Source organism: Lissotriton helveticus, chromosome 6 (genome assembly GCF_964261635.1).
Source record: "Lissotriton helveticus chromosome 6, aLisHel1.1, whole genome shotgun sequence".
NCBI classification, from domain to species: domain Eukaryota; kingdom Metazoa; phylum Chordata; class Amphibia; order Caudata; family Salamandridae; genus Lissotriton; species Lissotriton helveticus.
In genome coordinates, this window is record NC_136067.1 from 1,717,137,744 (window position 1) to 1,717,159,240 (window position 21,497).

Consider the following 21,497-nt stretch of genomic DNA (forward strand, 5'->3'; position numbering starts at 1 on the left):
TACTCTAGAAATAGCCAGGACGCATCAGAAAAGAAGCAAAATCCACTGGTAGCTCCCACACACATAGGCAACGTGGCATCTGTAACTTCGAAAGAAACTCCTGGGCCCTCAATTAGAAATAATCCCCCGGTGATAGCCAATACAATTCAGCAAGGTAGAAAACCTAAAAATCCGACATTGGACAAAGGGGTAATGGGACTCCCCGAAAGTGCACATGCACAGAGCCGGGAAGGTGATCGCAGCCAAAGTAAAGTAACGAGGCAGGGTGGCGATCAACCTGCACTATCCCAAAAGTCTGACACGGCAGCTACTAATGATACTAATTCTATCCACATGAACTTGCCACCCGAATGTTTGCCTTATGTAGTTGTGCTAACTGGAGTTCCACAGCTTAAGCCGGATAAATTGGAATCTTACCACAAACTCAAAAACAAAACTACATACTGGTTAAACAATAACAGACCTCTCCCAAGTCAACTTGATGGGCAGGTCCTTTTTGTAAGAAGGGTTAATTGGATTGGTAACAGGACTAAGGATACTCCTGGTGATTGCATCCTTGTAAATTTTAGGGATGCTCGGGTCACAAGGTACATTTGTAACCAACAGAATGGGCACAATGGTAGTGTGATTGGCACATATGGTTTGGGACACTTCCACTTGCAATCTGCTTATTCGCAACATAGACAGAGCAGTCGTCTTCAAATTCGGGGGGGGGGGGGGTTGACAGGCGATCTCTTCAGCAATAATTGCCATATCCACTAAACCCCTGTTTTTGATGGAGGCCTAAAATGCTATGGGGTAGATGGTGGATATTGACAAGATGATTACCTATTTCTTAATCCGCCATTCTATACTATCGATAAGAATAGAATCAGGAGGTTCAGGACGCTTGTTGAACCATATGGGACTTCCCTAACCCTTGTCAACACTCCTCCAAAAAAGCTAGTGCCCGAACTTCTAATTGTAGAGAATTACTGCTGGAGCCCTGAGATAGATGGATTAGCCAAAAAGCCCAAAACTCGGAGTGAAATGAACGGTGACCAGATTATCCAGGATGGTCCCAATGATACGTGCATGACCCTAGTAGACCAACCTATTGTTTTGTGTGATACCCTTACGCTGCATGCACTCACCCCGTCGCTCTCGGTAATTGAGACTGAAGGGGAGCAAACTAATTTATCCACTGCACCATCATATGTATTCCAGGAGCTGGCTGTGGTCGATACCACCATAAAGATTATTAGCTGGAATATAGCAGGTATTTCCAAAAAATTAGATCTTCCAGAATGGAATACCCTGGTTGAGTTGTATATGATTTGCATTTTCCAGGAGACCAAAAGTTTGGAACCCAACCATAAGGTCGGCTACACTACTTATTTTTTGCCAGCAGTATTCCCAATATCTGGGAGAGGTCGCCCTTCAGGTGGGCTCTTAATATGGGTCAGTATTTCCCTGGAATGTAGCATCTCGCAAAAGCAATGTAATTCACCAGATATCCTACGGATCTCAGTGAGAGGGCCACATAGAGGGCGAACTCTAGAAATATTCAATATATATGCTAGGGGCACCAAGGGTGGCTCCTTATCCACCACAGTCACATTGCTGGAAAATGAACTTAGAGAATGTCATGATGGTATGCACGTCTTGGTTGCAGGGGATTTTAATTGTACATTTGAGCACTTGTGGCAGAGGATATTTTAGATCTTACCAAGGACAATGCCAGGAGGGGTATACCTACACTTACAATCCAACCAATAAAAATAAGGTTGCAACGGGCCATTCAGCTGAACGCACTGGCTATGGGGTTTGGTTTAAGAGCAGCAAATGGCAGAACTGTCTCAGATCCTTCTGGGGCCCATACGTACAACAGGGTCAACCATACTTCACGGATCGACTATATTCTCCTTGATTTTAAGCTTTGGCACTTCTTGCAGGATATGGAAATTCTACCAACCATAGATAGCGACCACAACCTGCTTTCTTTGAGTTTGCTTCATTTGTGGCCAAGCGGACATGGACCTGTTGCACCAAGCAAAATAATGTCAACCTCAAAAGTTTGCCCATCGAATTGTGGGAGGCACATGAAATGGTGCAAAGTCGCCTTGGACAAAGAGAAAGTCCAGTCTATAAGGGCTGCTTTGACAGCTACACAGATTAAGCTGGACACAACTGTTCTCGACTGCTGTGATCCTTCAAGGGTGACGGTAGCATTCCAGGATGTCACCGAAGCGGTGGGTAACCTATTCTTAGTACAAATAGGAGGTGGGGCACAGAGAGAGCCTCAGAGGTTGAAGGCCAAACAGGGGTGGTACACAACAAAATGTCGAAATAAGAAATCTGCATTAATTAAGGCAGTCAAGTCTAAGTCACAAGCTCTGATCCAGCTGGCTAGGAAAGAGTATAAGTTGTCTGTAACAGAAGCCAAAAAGGAGTGGGAGGACCAGTATTGCCAAACACTCAAGGAGGTTAGCGATGGGAGGGATGCGGCCAGATTTTGGAATACTATAAGATCTAAGAATAGTCCTGCTAGCGATCTCATTACGTGTAACATTACTGGCCAAATGTGGTTTGAGCACTTTTCGAAACTGTACACATCTCAGCAGGGAGGTGTTAATGAGTTCTCTTCCCACAGTATTCAGGTACCTCTAGGTGAACCTGACAGTTACCCTTTTACAGCCAAAGAAGTGGAAAATGCGATTAGTTTGTGCCACAAAAGGCAGCTGGTCCAGATGGTATCCCCGGGGATCTGCTTCGCTTTGATCTGCCCAAATGGGGAAAGCTTATACATACCTTACTCATTGCTATCGATAATGGTGCCGCAATCCCTGAATCATGGAAGGGGGCTGAGGTCGTCCCAATTTTTGAAAAGGGGCGCAGGGACGACCCTTCCAACTATCGCCCGATAAGCCTAATCTTCTCTACCCAAAAGGTTGTTGGGAAGGTGTTACTTGAGAGAATCTTGCAATGGACTGATGAAAACGAGATTCTCTCAGATTACCAAGCGGGATTCAGGGCTGGCACTGGGACAATAGAGCAGGCATTTAGATTAATATTAATTTACTGGAAAGTGGTTCTTATAGGCAAAGGCAGTCTTTACCTCGCGTTTATTGATCTATAGACTGCCTTTGACCTGGTGCCTCGGGAATGCTTGTGGGGAGTGTTGTCCGATATAGGGATTCCTTCCAATATTTTGTCAATCCTAGTGAGGCTCCATGAAGGCAACTTTGCCCAAGTGAGGTGGGGCACTCAGGGGCAGAAGACAAATAGAATTCCAGTGGAGAGAGGTGTCCGCCAGGGATGTGTTCTTGCTCCCACTCTTTTTTCACTATATGTGAATGGTGTGGTTGAGCACTTGCTGGAAAATCTAGCTGATGCACCATCGCTGGCGGGCGAGCGAGTTCCAACCCTCTTATTCGCTGATGATACTCTTTTAATATCCAAGTCCCCTATGGGCCTCCAGAGCCTCTTAGATAATTTTCAGTCCTTTTGTACTCAAAGAGGGCTTGTAATAAACACAGATAAGACAAAATATCTGTTGTTGAATCCCCCGAAAAAATTGGCGTAGACATCCAGTCCTAAACCATGTATCTTTGGAAAGGGTCACTGTATTCGATTACGCAGGTATACGTATTTCTGACACCATGCAGTGGAACCCTCATCTTAACAAAATGTTACTAAGCCATAAAAGGGTAGTGGGGGTGCTCCTTAAGGAACAGCGCTCCTCTTCAACCAGACCCATTACCCCGGTCATCGATATTTACAAGGCGAGGGGAGTTAGCTCGGCCCTCTATGGGGCGGAACTGTGGGGTACTTGCAATATGGAACAGCTGTTAAGATCAGAAAATAAATTCTTAAAGGATTTATTGGCACTCCCGCAGAGCACCCCATCGGTACCTTTGCTACTTGATTTAGGATGCAACTTGATTAAAGATCTGGCAAAAGTCTGACCGCTACTGCTATGGCTACTCGGCTGTGGCGTGTGCCAGAACTAGCAAAATATGCAGAGGGGTTGGCAGAAGTAATGTCGATGACGGGATGGCATAAAATTAAATGGCTTAAAGATGTAAAATTCCTACTTGGTGAATTAGGCCTCAATGAAGCCTGGGTAAACAGGTCTTCCCCCCCTAAGGCAACATTGAAGACTCTTTATTGGAGATGGGTCGCAACTAGAATTAGCACTGACCCAAAGCTTGGTAGATTAACAGAAGACTTCTGAAGGTTTAAGGATGTGGCATTCCGGGAACCCTATCTTGATATTATTCAGAAACCCACTGATAGGGCTTTGTATTTTAGATTTAGGGTCGGAGTGCTCCCAGTGCGCGAATTAACCGCCCGCTGGAAAGCCCTATTCCACACAACACCCTTTTGCCCTATCTGTAAGTCCAGAACAGAATCTATTGCACATATTCTGTTCGCATGCCCGGCTTATGCGTCAACGAGGAAGTGCTGGCTTAAACCACTATGTAGATTATTGGGTACTAGACATCACAATGAGGCGTTGCGTATCCTGATGTCTGACACACGGTCGCTGTATGTATGTGGTCTCTCAAATTTTTTATCATGGGCTTGTGCCATTAGATCCAAAAGGCTTAAAGAAAATGTATTATTTTTGATTCTAACTTGTAAATTGTGATTTTACCTTTTTATTTCTGCGCTCTTTTCTTCTTTTTATCACTGATTTTAGCTTTGATGTTATTTGTGTATCTAAACCTCTTCCCTTAAGATACAAATGTAATGTATTTTTAATGCGATGCTTTTAAGATATGTCTTTTTATCGAAATAAAGCCTTATACTACTACTACGACATAGTAAGGAACCACTCATTGGCAAACACAAATCAGTAAAATACTTATTGTCAGTTTTGAAAGACTCGCATGACAATTGAAAGAATCAAAAGCGAAACTTTTTTTTAAATAAAACAATCTATATAATTCATGAAATAGCATACTTTACCTGTTGTCTTCATTCTCGATGATGCGCTTGTTCCTTTCCAATTCATTTTCTAGAGATTGCTGATATATGAGGAGCTGGCGGCAGTCATTGTTATACTTATCAAAGGAACGTTCAGCTTCTTCTAACCCTTTTCGAAGTGTGTCAATTTGTTCATTATAGAGTTGAATTTCATCATCATAGCTTTCTTGGGTGTTTTTTATAGCTTGTTCCAGCATGGTAGTCTGTGAAAAACGATCTTAAATTACCTATATGGTTGACCCATAGTGTACATTTTTAAACAATTTTATGTGTACTTTTTAGACAAACACACTGTAACTTTATGTTAACCTGAAAGTAATTTTCATACTGGTGCGCTAGTTCGCAAGGGCCTAGAGAAAGCAGGAACAAATGGGCAAAATCCTGTAAGAGAACTGCTGTTCTCCTTTGATACACAAGAAACAGACACTAGTGTAAGATCACTGAACGTTGCCAACATCCTTCTTAGGCCTTTACTTTCAGAGGCTAGTGTTAGCGAGAAGTCAGCACTAACGCTAGGTGTGAAGTAAAACATTTAGGAGCATGTAACATGTTAACCCCTTTGCAGCGGGGGTAATTTCCCCGCTGTGCTGGGGGCGCGCACAGCGCCACGGTGCTCGTGACAAGCTGAGCTCGTCACGCAGCGCAGTGGCGCTGTGCTCATGACGAGCTGAGCTCGTCATGATGCGCCCGTTTTCGTGGAACGTTCAGCACAGCGGGGAAATTAGCCCCGCGTGTGAGAGTTACACTGCTTAGCTCGTCATGAGCACCCGAGCACCGTGCCTCATGACGAGCTGAGCTCGTCATGAGCACGGAAGGAGTAAATGGTGGACAATATATGTATTGTCTAAGTATTGATATAACTTTAAAATATACAAATTGTAATAATAAATATTTGCTAGTTATCATATTACGAGAATATTTTCTTCGAAGCCTCAAAGTAACTTGCTTCAATACTATAAATGCGTATAATGTAGCTTTCCCAGGTTAGCCTGCTTAGCCTATGCAAATTTGCTCAGGCACAACAAGCCTCACGTACACAAATACGGGTATATTTATTATTATATCATGGAGCAAGTCACCTTGTTACACTGCCCTGTGTGATAGAGAAAGGACACGAATGTGCCGTACTTAACATTGTAAAATGCATTCCTGCCTTTTCCTATTGCTGGCGCACGATGTACTGCCTAGCACTAATGCAGGCACTCTTGCACCTGCTGTGTTAGGGACACCTTCCTGCAAAAAAGAATCCCCTGAGGCATCTTCCTCTTTCTATGTGTGGTGCTGTATGCAGCACACATAGAAAGAGGAAAAACAAGGAGAAATAAACATATTTCTTCTTGTTACGCCTCACTTAGGGAGGTGTAGCGGTTTTGTCGCCTTACCAGGTCTACCACATATGGTAAATCTTAGAATGCATCAAAATCCAAGGGAACTCCCACACACCCCTCCCCTGGACCACTTCCCTAAGGTAGGGTAACACAACACAGTGATTTGAGCTGTGTTGCATTACTCTGGATTCATCAAGAAATTGGGGGCACCTAAGGTGGCCTTGCGTGGCTTGATAAATCACATCTTAAGAGTTGTGTCACTTTTGCACCGGGTACAAAAGCGACACAAACATTTGATAAATATGGCTCATACTCTCTTGACTGTTGGGCAAATGCAAAGATTTCTCTTCAGTCAATCATGATATTGTTCTCTATGGTGGATGTTCAGCAACACATCAAATTTTTTTGAAGAATAGGAGTCATTCCGTTGCATGCTGCCGAGATTGTTTCAGGTCACCACATGTTGTTTTGGTGATAACATTTTTGACAGGTTAAGGGAAGCTTGGAGGAGCCCTGCAGGAAAAAGGATGGTGGTTGAGCTGTCAAGCCTGCAAACTTTGCCTATCTTCACAGGGCATGTCACCGTTGATTATTGAAAACAACGTGCGAGGTCAAGTGCACTCCTCTTTGCTTTTTAACTCCTTATCGATTTAGTCCATGTTTACAATGTTTGGCATGCGCTCGATAGCGGTCTGTCCTGGAACCACATGGTGAATAGATGCAAGTGAGATTAAAGAGGGTAACTTCAAGTTCGAGCGCGCCGCATTTGCCGGAACGGCGTATATCAAAAGTTCATCAATCATTTCACATTTTAATCCTTTTATTTTGTATTCAAATTGTATCTTCAGTTGTGCTTGTTACATGGTTGACCGTAGAAAGTGACACTGCTTCTACACGGCAGCTGTGTTAAAAACATCTTACTGTCGCATGCTTGTACTTTCAAACAAATCTTTAGTGATTCTGCTGGTTCCCAATGCATTTCGGGCTTATAATGTAGCCCTTCTTCAGGGGGATCACTACAAATTTAAACAAACATCACTGTTACGTATGAACATGTCCCAACTGTGTTGTACACATAGTCTTATTAGCCATAGCGATAAACATTTTCCAATAGACATTTTCCCTCTATGCGCTTAAAAAAGCGCAAAAACCTTTAACCAAAGTCACATAGATGTTATCCTGTTATAATAATACTGCAAGTGTGGGAAATTCAGTTATTTCATACCTTCAAACGAGGTCCGAGCAGCCTTTAGTTTCTAAAAATGAGTTCTTACGCTCCTTTCTAACATGCTCGTCATTAATAGGTGTTCCTTGGGACTCCACCCTATTATTTTTGACCAATGAAACGGTAGATGGAAACACCCTTATACTACGGGTCCCATAATGCCATGTATACAACCCCGATTCTCCCTCCACTTTCTTCAAAACGTATGCAACATTGTAATCATACTGTAACCTTGGTTTAAATTATAAGCCCGAAATGCATTGGGAACCAGCAGAATCACTAAAGATTTGTTTGAAAGTACAAGCATGCGACAGTAAGAAGTTTTTAACACAGCTGCCGTGTAGAAGCAGTGTCACTTTCTACGGTCTACCCTGTAACAAGCACAACTGAGGATACAATTTGAATACAAAATAAAAGGATTAAAATGTGAAATGATTGATGAACTTTTGATATACGCCGTTCCGGCAAATGCGGCGCGCTCGAACTTGAAGTTACCCGCTTCAATCTCACTTGCATCTATTCACCATGTGGTTCCAGGACAGACCGCTATCGAGCGCACGCCAAACATTGTAAACATGGACTAAATCGATAAAGAGTTAAAAAGCAAAGAGGAGTGCACTTGACCTCGCACGTTGTTTTCATATCCTTGTCCTAAATCAAGTTGCACCCAAGATTACCGAGGACAAAACCTACAGAAAGAACCATTACCCATCTACTAAACCCAACTCGTGGATACTTTCGAACCGTTACAATGTTGCTATACCTCATTACAGACTTATTTCTATGTGTGTTTCCATCTATAACGTTCTGATTGACATGTATTACACTATCCAGGGAGGGCGGGGTACACGAATGTACTATCTTTAAACCAAGGTTACAGTATGATTACAATGTTGCATACGTTTTGAAGAAAGTGGAGGGAGAATCGGGGTTGTATACATGGCATTATGGGACCCGTAGTATAAGGGTGTTTCCATCTACCGTTTCATTGGTCAAAAATAATAGGGCGGAGTCCCAAGGAACACCTATTAATGACGAGCATGTTAGAAAGTAGCGTAAGAACTCATTTTTAGAAACTAAAGGCTGCTCGGACCTCGTTTGAAGGTATGAAATAACTGAATTTCCCACACTTGCAGTATTATTATAACAGGATAACATCTATGTGACTTTTTGTTTAAAGGTTTTTGCGCTTTTTTAAGCGCATAGAGGGAAAATGTCTATTGGAAAATGTTTATCGCTATGGGTAATAAGACTATGTGTACAACACAGTTGGGACATGTTCATACGTAACAGTGATGTTTGTTTAAATTTGTAGTGATCCCCCTGAAGAAGGGCTACATTATAAGCCCGAAATGCATTGGGAACCAGCAGAATCACTAAAGATTTGTTTGAAAGTACAAGCATGCGACAGTAAGAAGTTTTTAACACAGCTGCCGTGTAGAAGCAGTGTCACTTTCTACGGTCTACCCTGTAACAAGCACAACTGAGGATACAATTTGAATACAAAATAAAAGGATTAAAATGTGAAATGATTGATGAACTTTTGATATACGCCGTTCCGGCAAATGCGGCGCGCTCGAACTTGAAGTTACCCGCTTCAATCTCACTTGCACCGTTGATTATTGTGCAGCTTGGGTGAAAAACAAAAAACAGCAGACCTCATGGACGAGTTAGCACATTGGCAGCTGTCATGGGGTTTCCAGGGTCCCACTCTAAAAGCACACAGATCTACAAAAGTGAGAAAGCACAACTGATATGCTACACTGTGGCAGTGGTTCACCTCAAAGTACCTTGAGCGATTCCCTTCCTCTAATGTTAGCAGTACCACTGAGAGTAACTTATTTCAGATGTATATCCCATTAGGTTGTGCTCGGCAGTGGAATGGGTCTCTGATTTCACAATTCATCAACGTATGGGGAAGAGGTTCTTTATGCAGGCACACAGTGTCTGGCACCTTGGTTCTAGCAGTGAAGTTGCATGTTTTTTGTATGCAGGTCCGGCTGTTCTCTTCTTTCAATAAGTCCTACGGCCCTTTGGGTCTTCAGTCTACTGAATAGTGATTGGAAAACATCCCATCTTCCTAATTCTGGTACAATCATTCTATGACTGGGCTCATAACGTTTAGTAGATGTAAAGTGGACACTTCACTTGTCTCACAGGTCATTCTACAACTAGAGTGTGAAATTTGGGTGGACAACACCAGCAGCTTAGGGTAGATATAAAATATTCCTTGTGGTGAGGATTTAATCCGTTTGAAATACAGTGAGTTCAGTACCGTAAAAAATGAACATAGAATATTATTCCTAAAGACCAGGTTCCTTGGTGAGAGCAGACTTCACATAATCTTACCATGTACAGCTGATTCAACACTGACATTTCCTCAACTAATCACATAATGGGTGCTGTCCATAGTTGCTGTCCTATCCTCCTCTTTTTCAAGAGCTGACCTTAAGGGCTGGGGATGGGTATTCATCATATCTCCACTGTTCAGATATTGTTGCCTCCATGTCGTTGGCCACAATCTTTGTGAATGTAACACTACATCTCAGGTCACAGACTAACCTGTGTCACAAGTCTGAACCAGTGGGTTACCACCGTCTCCGTTTTCCTTGGATATTTTGGTTCATAAGAGACAGGAACAGAATAACCTGGCTACAGTGGCCTGTGCGTGGAGGGGCAAAGGGCAGCACAAAACACAGGAATATTTAGGGGAACTGCTGAACCAATAATATTTGCAATTATGCAGTCTATCATTGCAGCCCACTTACTAGGGATTATTCATGGACTCAGGAAGCCCCAGCTTCTTACCTTCACCTCATCCATGCTTCATACGCACTCCCACAGACACACAAACACATACACACACTTTCTCTCTCTCACTCTCATTGGGGTTGCGACTGTGCATAATTGCTTGAAAGGCCAATTGGTGTACTGGCACAATAACCATGTCATGTACCTCACAACTGTTATTATCAGCAGCCACCAGCAATTGTTCTTGTCAAGGCCTGAATAATATCACTATCCCTGAGGATGTTGTCCACCCATTCTAAAAATAGTACCACATTGGGTGGACCCCATCTCGATTGTACTGCTGAATATCGGCACGCACAATATTGTGGAACAAGAACATCAAGAACGGGAGACAGCCATGACAACGCGGGCTTTACACCGCGCTGCCATTACGACGCTGCCATTACAACGCAAGTCTTTACAACGACTTGCGCTGGATGGCGCTAGAGACTAAGGAATAGTAGATTTACTATTCCAACATCTTCCCTACTGTTGCGTAGGCTGGAGTTGGAATAGTAAATCATACTATTCCAAAATCCAGCACCTACAGAGCAAGTCGTTGTAACGACTTGCGTTGTAATGGATGTGTCGTAATGGCAGAGCGGTGTAAAAGCCCGCATTGTCATGACATACATCCTCAAGAACTGAACATCGAGGTTCAAAATATTGAAATGTAAGTGCATATTGGGAAGTATAAACTTGTTGCTCCTATCTTAACGTGTACATATCTTGAAGATATTTGCATCCCATGGACACATATATATGGAGTTAGGTATAGAAATTGTAGACATACTTACCTGTCAATATTTTATTTCCAATATTCTGTGCTCAATATTGTGTCCTATTAATATTGTGCTTTCGATATTCAGGAGGCACACCCCCATTACCGATAGCTATGTTTTTTAGTGATGAACAACTTACCAGCAAAATCATGTAACACATATGCCAGAAGAATCAAGGTCTGAGCCTCCCGTTCATGAAATATATTTTGGTCTTGAGATAATGGCGAAAGCAGGAATAGCACTTGCAAACATCGAGCTTTCTATGCTAGACGGATAGAAAGACATTACTAAGAAGAACCTCAAACAACTTCTTGGTAGAGCTGACAATAGTCAAATTTAACAACAGATTTTACTGTTCTCTGACAAGACTCCAAATCTGTTGCCTCTTTTGCAAATGGTCATGTTATCTTGCTAAGGGTTACAATTCCTTTGTGTGAATGTTTTCCAACAGCAAGAGGATTGTGAACACCATATGCTATAACATAAGTACATTAGTGTGTATTGATGGAACGTTGTGCACGTTTTTGCCTCATGTAGCCAAAAATCCAGTGGTAAACTGCAGATGCAAATGGTGATACAGATACTTCCACATTGGAGATGTGCACATAGATTTAATTAATCTGAAAAAATGACATAATCTGGTGAGAGGGTAGACCCTGGTCAGCAACAAAATCCTTCATTGCTCCCCGCCCTACGACCTGTCAATTCCATTATTTTTATTTTTATTTGTTTTATTTTTCAGAGGGCTTGGTAGCAGTAATATGCCACTTGGGTGCTCCTCTCTCAACTCCATAAGGTACCTTCATGCGCTATCTATATTTTCATTCGCCTTTCCAAGAATGACGTCTGCCACCTTGAAACAGTATATTAAAATTTGAAAAGAAATGGCCACTGCAGACATATATGTATCACTCCGAATCCAGTGAAAATGAAGAAGGTATGGAAATGGGGTGGGTACCTTAAATGACAAATGATGGGGTCAGCTGGATAGAATTGACTCATTGTATAAAGTATGTATTTTTCTATTGGGATGCATAAAAAAATAGAAAAACATTACAATTGCATTTATAAATAGGCAGCAATACATACACGTCTTAAAAAGTAATTTTCTCATAAATCTCTACCAGGCATACATATGCCAACATAAAACAAGAACTACAACTGCCATATGAAATTCCATAAAATACCATGTAGGTAGCCAGGAATGAGAGACGTAATACGCTCCCTGGCTGATTGCCACAGCTCACGCAATTTATGTCTATTTGGATGGGCCTGAATGATAATGAACTCCAACCCAGAGGCAATAATGAATTCCTGCCAACAAGCTTTAGGTTCCGGCGGTTCACTTTGAAGCCAAGCTCTAGCAATACCCAGCCTTACAACGGTGACGGTGTAAAAATAGATACACTAAAATAGAGAGATATCCCATGAGAGTGGCCCACTATAGTTATCTTCTGATCCCAGATAACATCCACCTGCAACAAGTTGTTCAATTTCTAAATAAAGGTTGTGCAAGATAATAGCAGGGTTGGGTAAGTTGCAAAGTCTTGAGTGGTGTCAGCATCTGAGCCCTTACTCCTATAGCAGTTAGAGGTCTCCCTGAAACCCATTTAAATAGTAAGGTGTGTAATACAGTTCACAGAAAACTTTGAATAAATGAATTTTCAGACCACATACATTGAAAGACCTCTGAGCCAAATGAGAACAGAGCCTGATGTTTTCAAGATCCAGGTTTTTAGACCACATTGTCACGAGTTGATCAAAATAATGCTCCTGTGATCTATTGCTTATAAGAATCCAATAAAACCACCAATTCTGCCCCATCTAGGCCCACTGAAAAAAACAGTATAAAAATGTATTCTGCTCCACAGAAAACTCATTGGATGGCAAGTGAATGAGATAATCTCCAAACCGAGGATATCAGAAACATATCTACCTGCCAAACACCCAGGGTACTGCTCAAATGAGAAGAGAGTACCCCAGTCGCGGCCCATGGAGGGAGTTGCGGTGCGGCAGGCAGGCGGGGCGGGGGGGGGGGCAGGGTGGAGGGTGATGAACAACGGAATCTGGATGATTGCAGTTAAGTACACAATTAAATTAATAAAAACGAATTTTGTAGCGCACCCTGCATCGCATTTTGCCGGTGGAAACCTGTACATGCAAAGTCTGTTGGTGGTCATTTGCACTAGTGTACCTCAAATGATAGCCAGCTGATAGCCTTAAGAGCAGAGGCTCCAGTTCTCAATGACAACTCTCCTGATGTGGTAATACCAAAATCCCAATTATCAGTGAAACAAATCCGATTATCCTCTAATACATGGCCAAAAAAGATCTGCCTTCTCTTGTTAAGTTTTCTGTGCCTATGGAAATTGAGTTAATTTTGAAAAAAGCATGGGCATTAAAACCATTTATGAAAGCCACTACCAAATCTCTACATAACCTTGAAACTAAATGGTCATTTATGGACAAGTAACTGTTGGAATTAGAGCAAAGAGTCAGTGAGTGATGTAAAGGATAAAACCACCAAACCTGACAAAATGCAATTGCAAATAAATGAGTTGAGAAAGTACACAGAATATTTGAAAAACAAGAATCATAGAAATAACCTTTGCATTATGATCTACCAGAAACGTGGAAGGACCTGATCCTGTTCAATTTTTCATGGAGTTTATTTCGAAGGTCTTGAACCTCTCTTCTTCTCCATCCTTAAATATTCAATGAGCGCATAGACTGGCTCTGAGATCTCTAGTAATGTCTAGAGGGGTTAATATTTTTTGGGGATCATACTGACTTACTCAAAGTTCTCAATGCTGTTAAGTTAAAGAAGCACGTTTTATGGTCTTCCCATGGACTGAAGAACGTCCCCCACTACTTGTGACATTGAAGATCCTCCTATTTAAGTATGTCCTACAGCTGTTATGTATTTGATGTGTACTGTTTATTTTTTCATGTTTTTTTGTTTTTTCTATTTTTCGCCTATTCTTCTCTTTCCTCACTTTTCTATCAACTTTTCCCTGCCTCATCCCCTTTTCTCTTGTACAATTCAATGATTTATTTTTTATCCTCACATTGTCAGTTTTATAAGTTACCATATTTTGTTCATTGTTGTAAGCATTGGTTACTTATATTACTAAAGTTATTTTACACTTCATAGCAATCTTGTGGAATGTTAAGGGTTTGGGTAAATCAAGTAAAAGCCAAGAGGTCTCTAACATCTGTCTAATCTCCATACTAGTATCACACATAAAAAGTTGTATTGGACAGGTTTTTGTTTCTCCCGCAATGCAGAAATATAATGGAACAGTTATTCTTGTTAATAAGCAATTGAATGTTACACTTGTAACACCTTCTAATGATAATGAAGGTAGATGGATTGCTGTTGATTTACTGTTTGATAAAATTCCCATAACAGCTAGTAATATTTTTGGGCCTGATGTGACTAAGCAAGTATTGAACTTTGACAGAGAATATTTTATTTTGGGTGGTGATGTGAACCGAGTGTATAACCCTGTTTTAGACAGAAGCTCTAAAGTTAGGTTTATACCTATTAGAATGAACAAATAATTTCACCAAATATCCCTTATTGACACATTGCGTTCTGACAATCCTGCATCATAAGAAAATACATTTCATTCTCCAACACGTCATAGTCAATCACAAATTGATTATATCTTTGCAAAGTAGATCATTAGCTAAATGTCTTTTACATGCAGAGATCAGTTCTATATTAATTTCTGATGATGCTCATGTTATTTCCGATTTAGATTTTGTACCATTTCAAACTCAACCACAAAGATGGAGATTTAGTAGTTTCCTTCTTTTAGACTATAGGGCTTATTTGTGAGAGCCTTCCTTCACTTTGCACCAGGTAAAGTGGCACATGCGTGATGCAGGTATCTCAGAAAGATTAATGAAGCCATGCAAAGCCACCCTGCTTGGTTTTGAGTGGCCTCATAAATCATGAGTGACAACACAGCGCAAATCGCTGCATCACCTTACTCTGCACCCAGGAGGCGTTCCACGGGCGTTGCGGTGGGTTTCCCACGTAACACCGATTGGATTTGACACTGCCCCAGATTTACAAAGTAATGTGAATTTAAAAATGTTCCTGCACTTTTTCACTTTCAATACTACTTAGGACACTACTCCACTACTCTCCCAGTCATATGGATTGCTTTTAAAGTCTCAGCCTGAGGGTTTATTCCTGGATATGTAAAAAATAAAAAGGAAACACTTAGATCAACAGGCTACCTCATTGGCAAATAAATAATACCACTTATATTCTCAGAACTTTCTTAATGATGTGATCAAAGTGAAAGGGGGTGTGGCACGCTCAGCCCTCCACAGGGCTTGGTCGCCCCACTCACTGCTGCCGCTCCTGCCTGCCTTTGCCGCCTCCTGCCTGCAGATTCCTTCGCTCGCTGCCCGCTGCTCCTGGGTATTTCCCGCTGCTCCTGGGAATTTCCCGCTGCCCGCTGCTTCTTGGAATTTCCCGCCGCTGCCTCCCTGCGGCCCCGCCCCCCCTGTGATTCCATTCGCCGCCCCGCTCCCGCCACCCAGCTGCTCCTCCCTCCCGGCTCCTTACTTATGACGCCCCCAGAGCGACCGCGCAGCGGACGCGCGAAGCGGGAGCGCCGATTGAGCGCCGAAGGTGCGCCAAAGGTAAGCCCGTCTGCGCCCGTCCGCGCCTGGCCCGCGCCCAGCGCCAGGACCCCTGGCCCTCCCCGCCGAGGCAAGACGACCCGACTGACCTACGACGCCGCCACTCTAAACGCACTCAATGCCGGCCGGACCCACGCCTGCTGCCGAGCCACCCCGAGACGCACCCACGGACCCTTCACCTGCTGCACCTGCAAGTTCACCTGCCTCCGAACCTTCTCCGCACCCGCCAAGACAAACACCAGCAGCAACCACCTCAAGTGCATCCTGATCAACACCCGCTCCTTCACAGACACGCCGTGGAACTCTGGAACCTCCTCGATGCTACATCACCGGACGTCGCCTTCCTCACGGAAACCTGGATGAACGCCTCCTCTGCACCCGCCATCGCCATCGCCATCCCGGACGGGTACAAGATCATCAGGAGGGACCGCATCAACCAGACTGGAGGTGGCATCGCCACCGTCCACAGGAACACCATCCGCATCACGACCGACGCCAACGACTCCTTCGCCGCAGCCGAACATCTCCACTTCCAGATTCACAAAAACCCTAAGACGACCCTCAGAGGCACCCTCGTCTACAGACCCCCGGGACCACGCACACAATTCAGCGAAGACATCACAGACTTCATCAGCCCGCACGCCCTCCCCTCCACCGACTACATCCTCCTCGGGGACCTCAACTTCCACCTGGAGAACAACAAGTACCGCAACACCACCGCCCTGCTGGAAAACCTCGCCAACCTCGGACTCAAGCAACTGGTCAACACCCCCACCCACTACGCCGGCCACACGCTTGATCCCGTCTTCTCTTCCAGCAAGTATATCACCTTCAGCCACGCCACCGGACTCCACTGGACTGACCACAGCTGCGTCCACTTCAGCTTCAAAAGATCCACGACCCACCACCACCCGCAACAGGTACATCACAGGAATTGGAGCAAGATCACCGCAGACCAGCTCACCATCTCCCTCAGCCAGAGCCCACCCGCCAACACAACGGACCCCAACGAAGCAGCCCGCAACTTCACACAGTGGCTGACAGCCTGCGCCGACGACCTCGCGCCACTAAAGAACCCTCCCAGCAGACCCAGACGCAAGAAGGCATCCTGGTTCACCGACGACCTCAAGGACTCCAAGAAGACCTGCCGCACCCTCGATAAAGCCTGGCTCCTCGACCGGACCACCGACAACATGACCGCCCTCATGCACGCTACCCGCAAGCACCACCAGCTCATCCGCACCACCAAGAAGAAATCCCTGAAGGAACGCCTGGACAACAACGCCCACGACAGCAAAGAGCTCTTCACTATCGTCAAGGAGTTCTACAACACCAGCACCGGCACCAACGACATCACTCCGTCACAAGACCTCTGCGACTCCCTCTTCCACCGCAAGATCGCCGACATCCACAACAGCTTCGGCGCCCCACCCACGCACCCAACCATCGAACCAACGCCCCCCACCGCCACCCTTCGCACCTGGACCACGGTGACCACCGAAGACACAGCCCGCACGATGAACACCATCCACTCCGAATCACCGACCGACCCTTGCCCACACCACGTCTTCAACAAGGCCGACTCCACCATCGCACCCCAACTCCGGAACATCATCAACGCCTCCTTCAACACCGCCTCCTTCCCGGAGAGCTGGAAGCACGCCGAGATCAGCGCCCTCCTGAAGAAACCTACAGCGGACCCCACCGATCTCAAAAACTTCCGCCCCATCTCGCTCCTCCCTTTTCCTGCTAAAGTCATCGAGATGATCGTCAACAGACAGCTGACCGCCTTCCTCGAGACGAACAGATCCCTCGACCCCTCGCAGTCCGGCTTCAGAGCCAACCACAGCACCGAGACCGCCCTCATCGCAGCCACCGACGACATCCGGACCCTGCTCGACAAGGGGGAAACAGTGGCCCTCATCCTCCTGGACCTCTCCGCTGCGTTCGACACGGTCTGCCACCGCACCCTAGTCCAGCGCCTCAGCAACATCGGTATCCAAGAGAAGGCACTGGAGTGGATCATCTCGTTCCTCGCCGGAAGAACACAAAGAGTCCGCCTCCCCCCGTTTCGCTCCGAGGCCACCGAAGTCATCTGCGGCGTCCCGCAAGGATCTTCACTTAGCCCCACCCTCTTCAACATCTACATGAAACCTCTCGCAGCCATCGCACGCCAGCACAACCTCAACATCATCTCTTACGCCGACGACACCCAGCTGATCCTCTCCCTCACCAGAGACCCCGACACCGCCAGAACCTGCCTACACGAAGGGATGAAAGACGTCGCCGAGTGGATGAAGGACAGCCGCCTGAAACTGAACTCGGACAAGACGAAAGTCCTCATCCTGGGATCTTCGCCCTTCGCCTGGGACGACTCCTGGTGGCCCCCAGCCCTGGGCACCGCACCCAAGCCAACCGACCACGCACGCAACCTGGGCTTCATCCTGGACCCCTCCCTCTTGATGACCAGACAAGTCAACGCCGTCTCCTCATCGTGCTTCAACACCCTGCGTATGCTTCGCAAGATCTTCCGCTGGATCCCGACCGAGACCAGGAAGACTGTCACCCAGGCACTCGTCACCAGCCGACTGGACTACGGAAACGCCCTCTACGCCGGAACCACAGCCAAGCTACAGAAAAGACTCCAGCGCATCCATAACGCCTCCGCCCGACTCATCCTGGATGTCCCCCGACGCAGCCACATCTCCAGCCACCTGAGGAACCTGCACTGGCTCCCCGTCGACAAGAGGATCACGTTCCGGCTTCTCACCCACGCACACAAGTCTCTCCACGACCTGGGCCCCAAGTACCTCAACGACCGCCTGACCTCGCAGCCGTACCACGCATCCGAAGAGCCACCACCGGAGGAAGATCCTTCTCTTACCTGGCTGCCAAGACTTGGAACTCCCTCCCCATCCACCTTCGGCTGACCCAGGACCATCTCGCCTTCAGGAAATAACTCAAGACCTGGCTGTTCGAGCAGTAGCATACCCCTCCCCCCAAGCGCCTTGAGACCCTCCCGGGTGAGTAGTGCGCTATACAAATGGCATGATTGATTGATTGATTGAAGATGGCAGACACGTCTTTATAGCTGCTCTGCCTCCCATCCCCTTTTCCGTTAGCTTAATACACCAGGGAACACCATCCAGTCCTGAACGAAGCACCATCCGTCTGCCCAAGCCCTCCTGACTGCCCACACGCAGATAAACAGGCTGCAGTGCCTGGGCCACCATCGCTGTAATTTGGCAGCCTGAGGCAACCAGCGCAGAGCAGCGGGGGGCTGATATCGGTGGTAGACAACATCGGACTGGGGCCAGGAGATGCTGTGGAAGGATGAGAGGCAGTGGCAGTAAACACCAAAAGACTGCCTGGCAGCCGGCCATGAGGTGTGTCCCAGCAGCTCTAGGGCCGAGCAGACGAGGCTTGCCGGAGAAGGCAGGGCCTGATAGAGGATTGCGGTGGCATGAGTCTAGGCCCCGGCTCCTTCCCTGCCTGCCCCGTGCACATTGTACCCCTGCTGGGACCGACAGAGCGCTCTTGTCCTGCCTGGAGAGCACTCACAGGCTGATTTCCTGAACAGCAGGGGCTGTGACCGGGCTTGTTGCCGATGCCTCATGAGCTACTGCTACTGTCGTGCAGCAGGGAGTATACACGCACACAGCGGTTGGTACAACAAAGGTGATACCAGGATGAGTCGTACACACAACACTACCACCAGAACTACCTCACGCTCGTCATCAACAGTGGAACCAGATCAACAGGACTCCCAGGGCCAGCCCTCTCCCCCTGGGGACAGATTTGACACTGTATTAGAGGCTATTGAGTGCTCTTGTGTCTCATTGGATTCTAAAATCTATAATGTGGGGTCGTATCTCACACTACTCCATGCTGACTACCGGAAGCTGACTGACCGAGTAGGGGCCATCGAGCAAACCTTCTCAGTGGTGCAACAATCCACTGAATTGGTGGAAAGGCAGCTGCAAGAATGTGAAGCCAGGATCTGGAACCGTGAGGACAGGGTGGGGGATGCGGAGGGGCACTCGAGGTGCAAAAGTATTCACCTCATTGTCCTTCCGGAGGGGGAGGAGGACCAGGATGCAGTGGCATTTATTGAGTGGTGGCTCAGAGGACTACAACAGGCAACCTCTGTCATCATACTTCACTATTGAAAGGGTTCACCAATGCGGTGCACGCCTTGAAGGAATGCCCTTCAAGGAGGCCCAAGCCCAGTTCTAGCCCCCGGCCATTCATCTTCAAGGTTATGCACTTCTGCAATAGAGATTAAATACTACATGAAACATGGAAGCTACAGGATTTCAGACTGGAAAATGTACATGTGATGTCCTTTTCGGACTATACTCTAGGGGTACAGTGCCAATGCAATTCTTTTCTAGCAGTAAAGCAGCAGTTCCGACAACTGGATATCCAGTAAAAACCGGTAAAACAAGATTCTTCGCACACCGCAGGACACCTGGGACTGGCTGTAGGCAACCAGGAATTTTTCAGGTCCCTGACTGGGTGGTGGGGGAAGAGGCCAGTGTACTGTGGGAAATGTGCTAGGGTCCCGCCGACGAAGGGAGAAAAAGAAATTGATAGCAGTCCCGAACTTGGTGCAAAATCATCAGGGAGCACAAACAAGCTGTCTGAGAGGCAGAATAGATATCTGACCCTACTAATGGCTTCAATAAGGATGCGGCATCCAATAGATCGCCTGGAGACGAGGAATCTTCAGTAGCCTGCCCATCGGATACCAACTCGACGATTTTGCCAGATATCACACCACAACTGTCAGATGATATTATCTGAGATGGAACCTGTCATTGACTATTACACACCCTCTGCTATTGTCATAATTAACCTTTTACATGTACCTTAGGATCTGCATACTGCCTCTATAATTGGACTGGGTTGGTTCTGGGGGTGGCAGACACAAGGCTTTCCGCTCCATTGAGCGGAGAGGCTTGTAGGGAGCTTGTTACTTGCTTTGTGACTGGAATATCTCCGGGGACCTCACCTTCTCTTATCAATACTGAGGGATGCTATTTTTTCATTGTTCTATGCAGCCACACACCCTCCTACCCGCATTTCTAGGGGGTTCATTCTGTTTAACAGAGTTTGAGTCTTGGTTTTGGCATCCCTTTTCTCTTTACCAAACTGCTCTTTTGGTATTGCAAATATGCCATGTTTGCACCAAGTTTTAATATTAGGTGGCTTAGGTTCGTCGGCACATGCTTCTTGTGGACCCTCATCCTAGCTTTTCAACATAGTCAAATGTACACTCTCGGATTCCAGTGTTTCATACTCTACCACACAGGCATAACATGACAACTCAAGATATTATCACCTGGAATGTTCGTGGTTTGTGTAATCCATCCCTTCAGAGAGGCAGTATACTCATATCTTAAAAAACATAATGCCCAAATCACCTTACAGCAAGAATCACACTTTGAATAAACTAAACTACAGCATAGATGAAGGGAGAAAGTATTTGCTACAAATCTTTCCTCATACGCCGATAGTGTGTTAATCTTGATTTGCCCAGCCGCTCCTTTCTTGGCAGAAGAGGTGGTGACGGACACCGAGGGCAGGTGCATCTTCATCAGAGGGAAGACTTGATGGTCGTCACCTCCCGTCGGGCAATATCTATGCCCCTAATATTGATCAGGGCTTCTTCCTGCAGTCACTACTGCAGATACTCTCTAAGTGGTGTGACCTACTGTGGTTGATGGGAGGAGACTT

At 45.7% G+C, this 21,497-nt stretch overlaps 1 protein-coding gene across 1 annotated transcript in view; it reads right to left on the reverse strand.

Annotated features, from left to right (window-relative positions):
- The window catches only part of BFSP1 (beaded filament structural protein 1), a 245,556-nt gene that overhangs the window by 49,162 nt on the left and 174,897 nt on the right, over window positions 1-21,497 (reverse strand). The window contains exon 6 of the mRNA XM_078647091.1: window positions 4,954-5,174. Within this exon, the coding sequence (XP_078503217.1) occupies window positions 4,954-5,174 (221 nt within the window). The remainder of the gene's footprint in view (window positions 1-4,953; window positions 5,175-21,497) is intronic.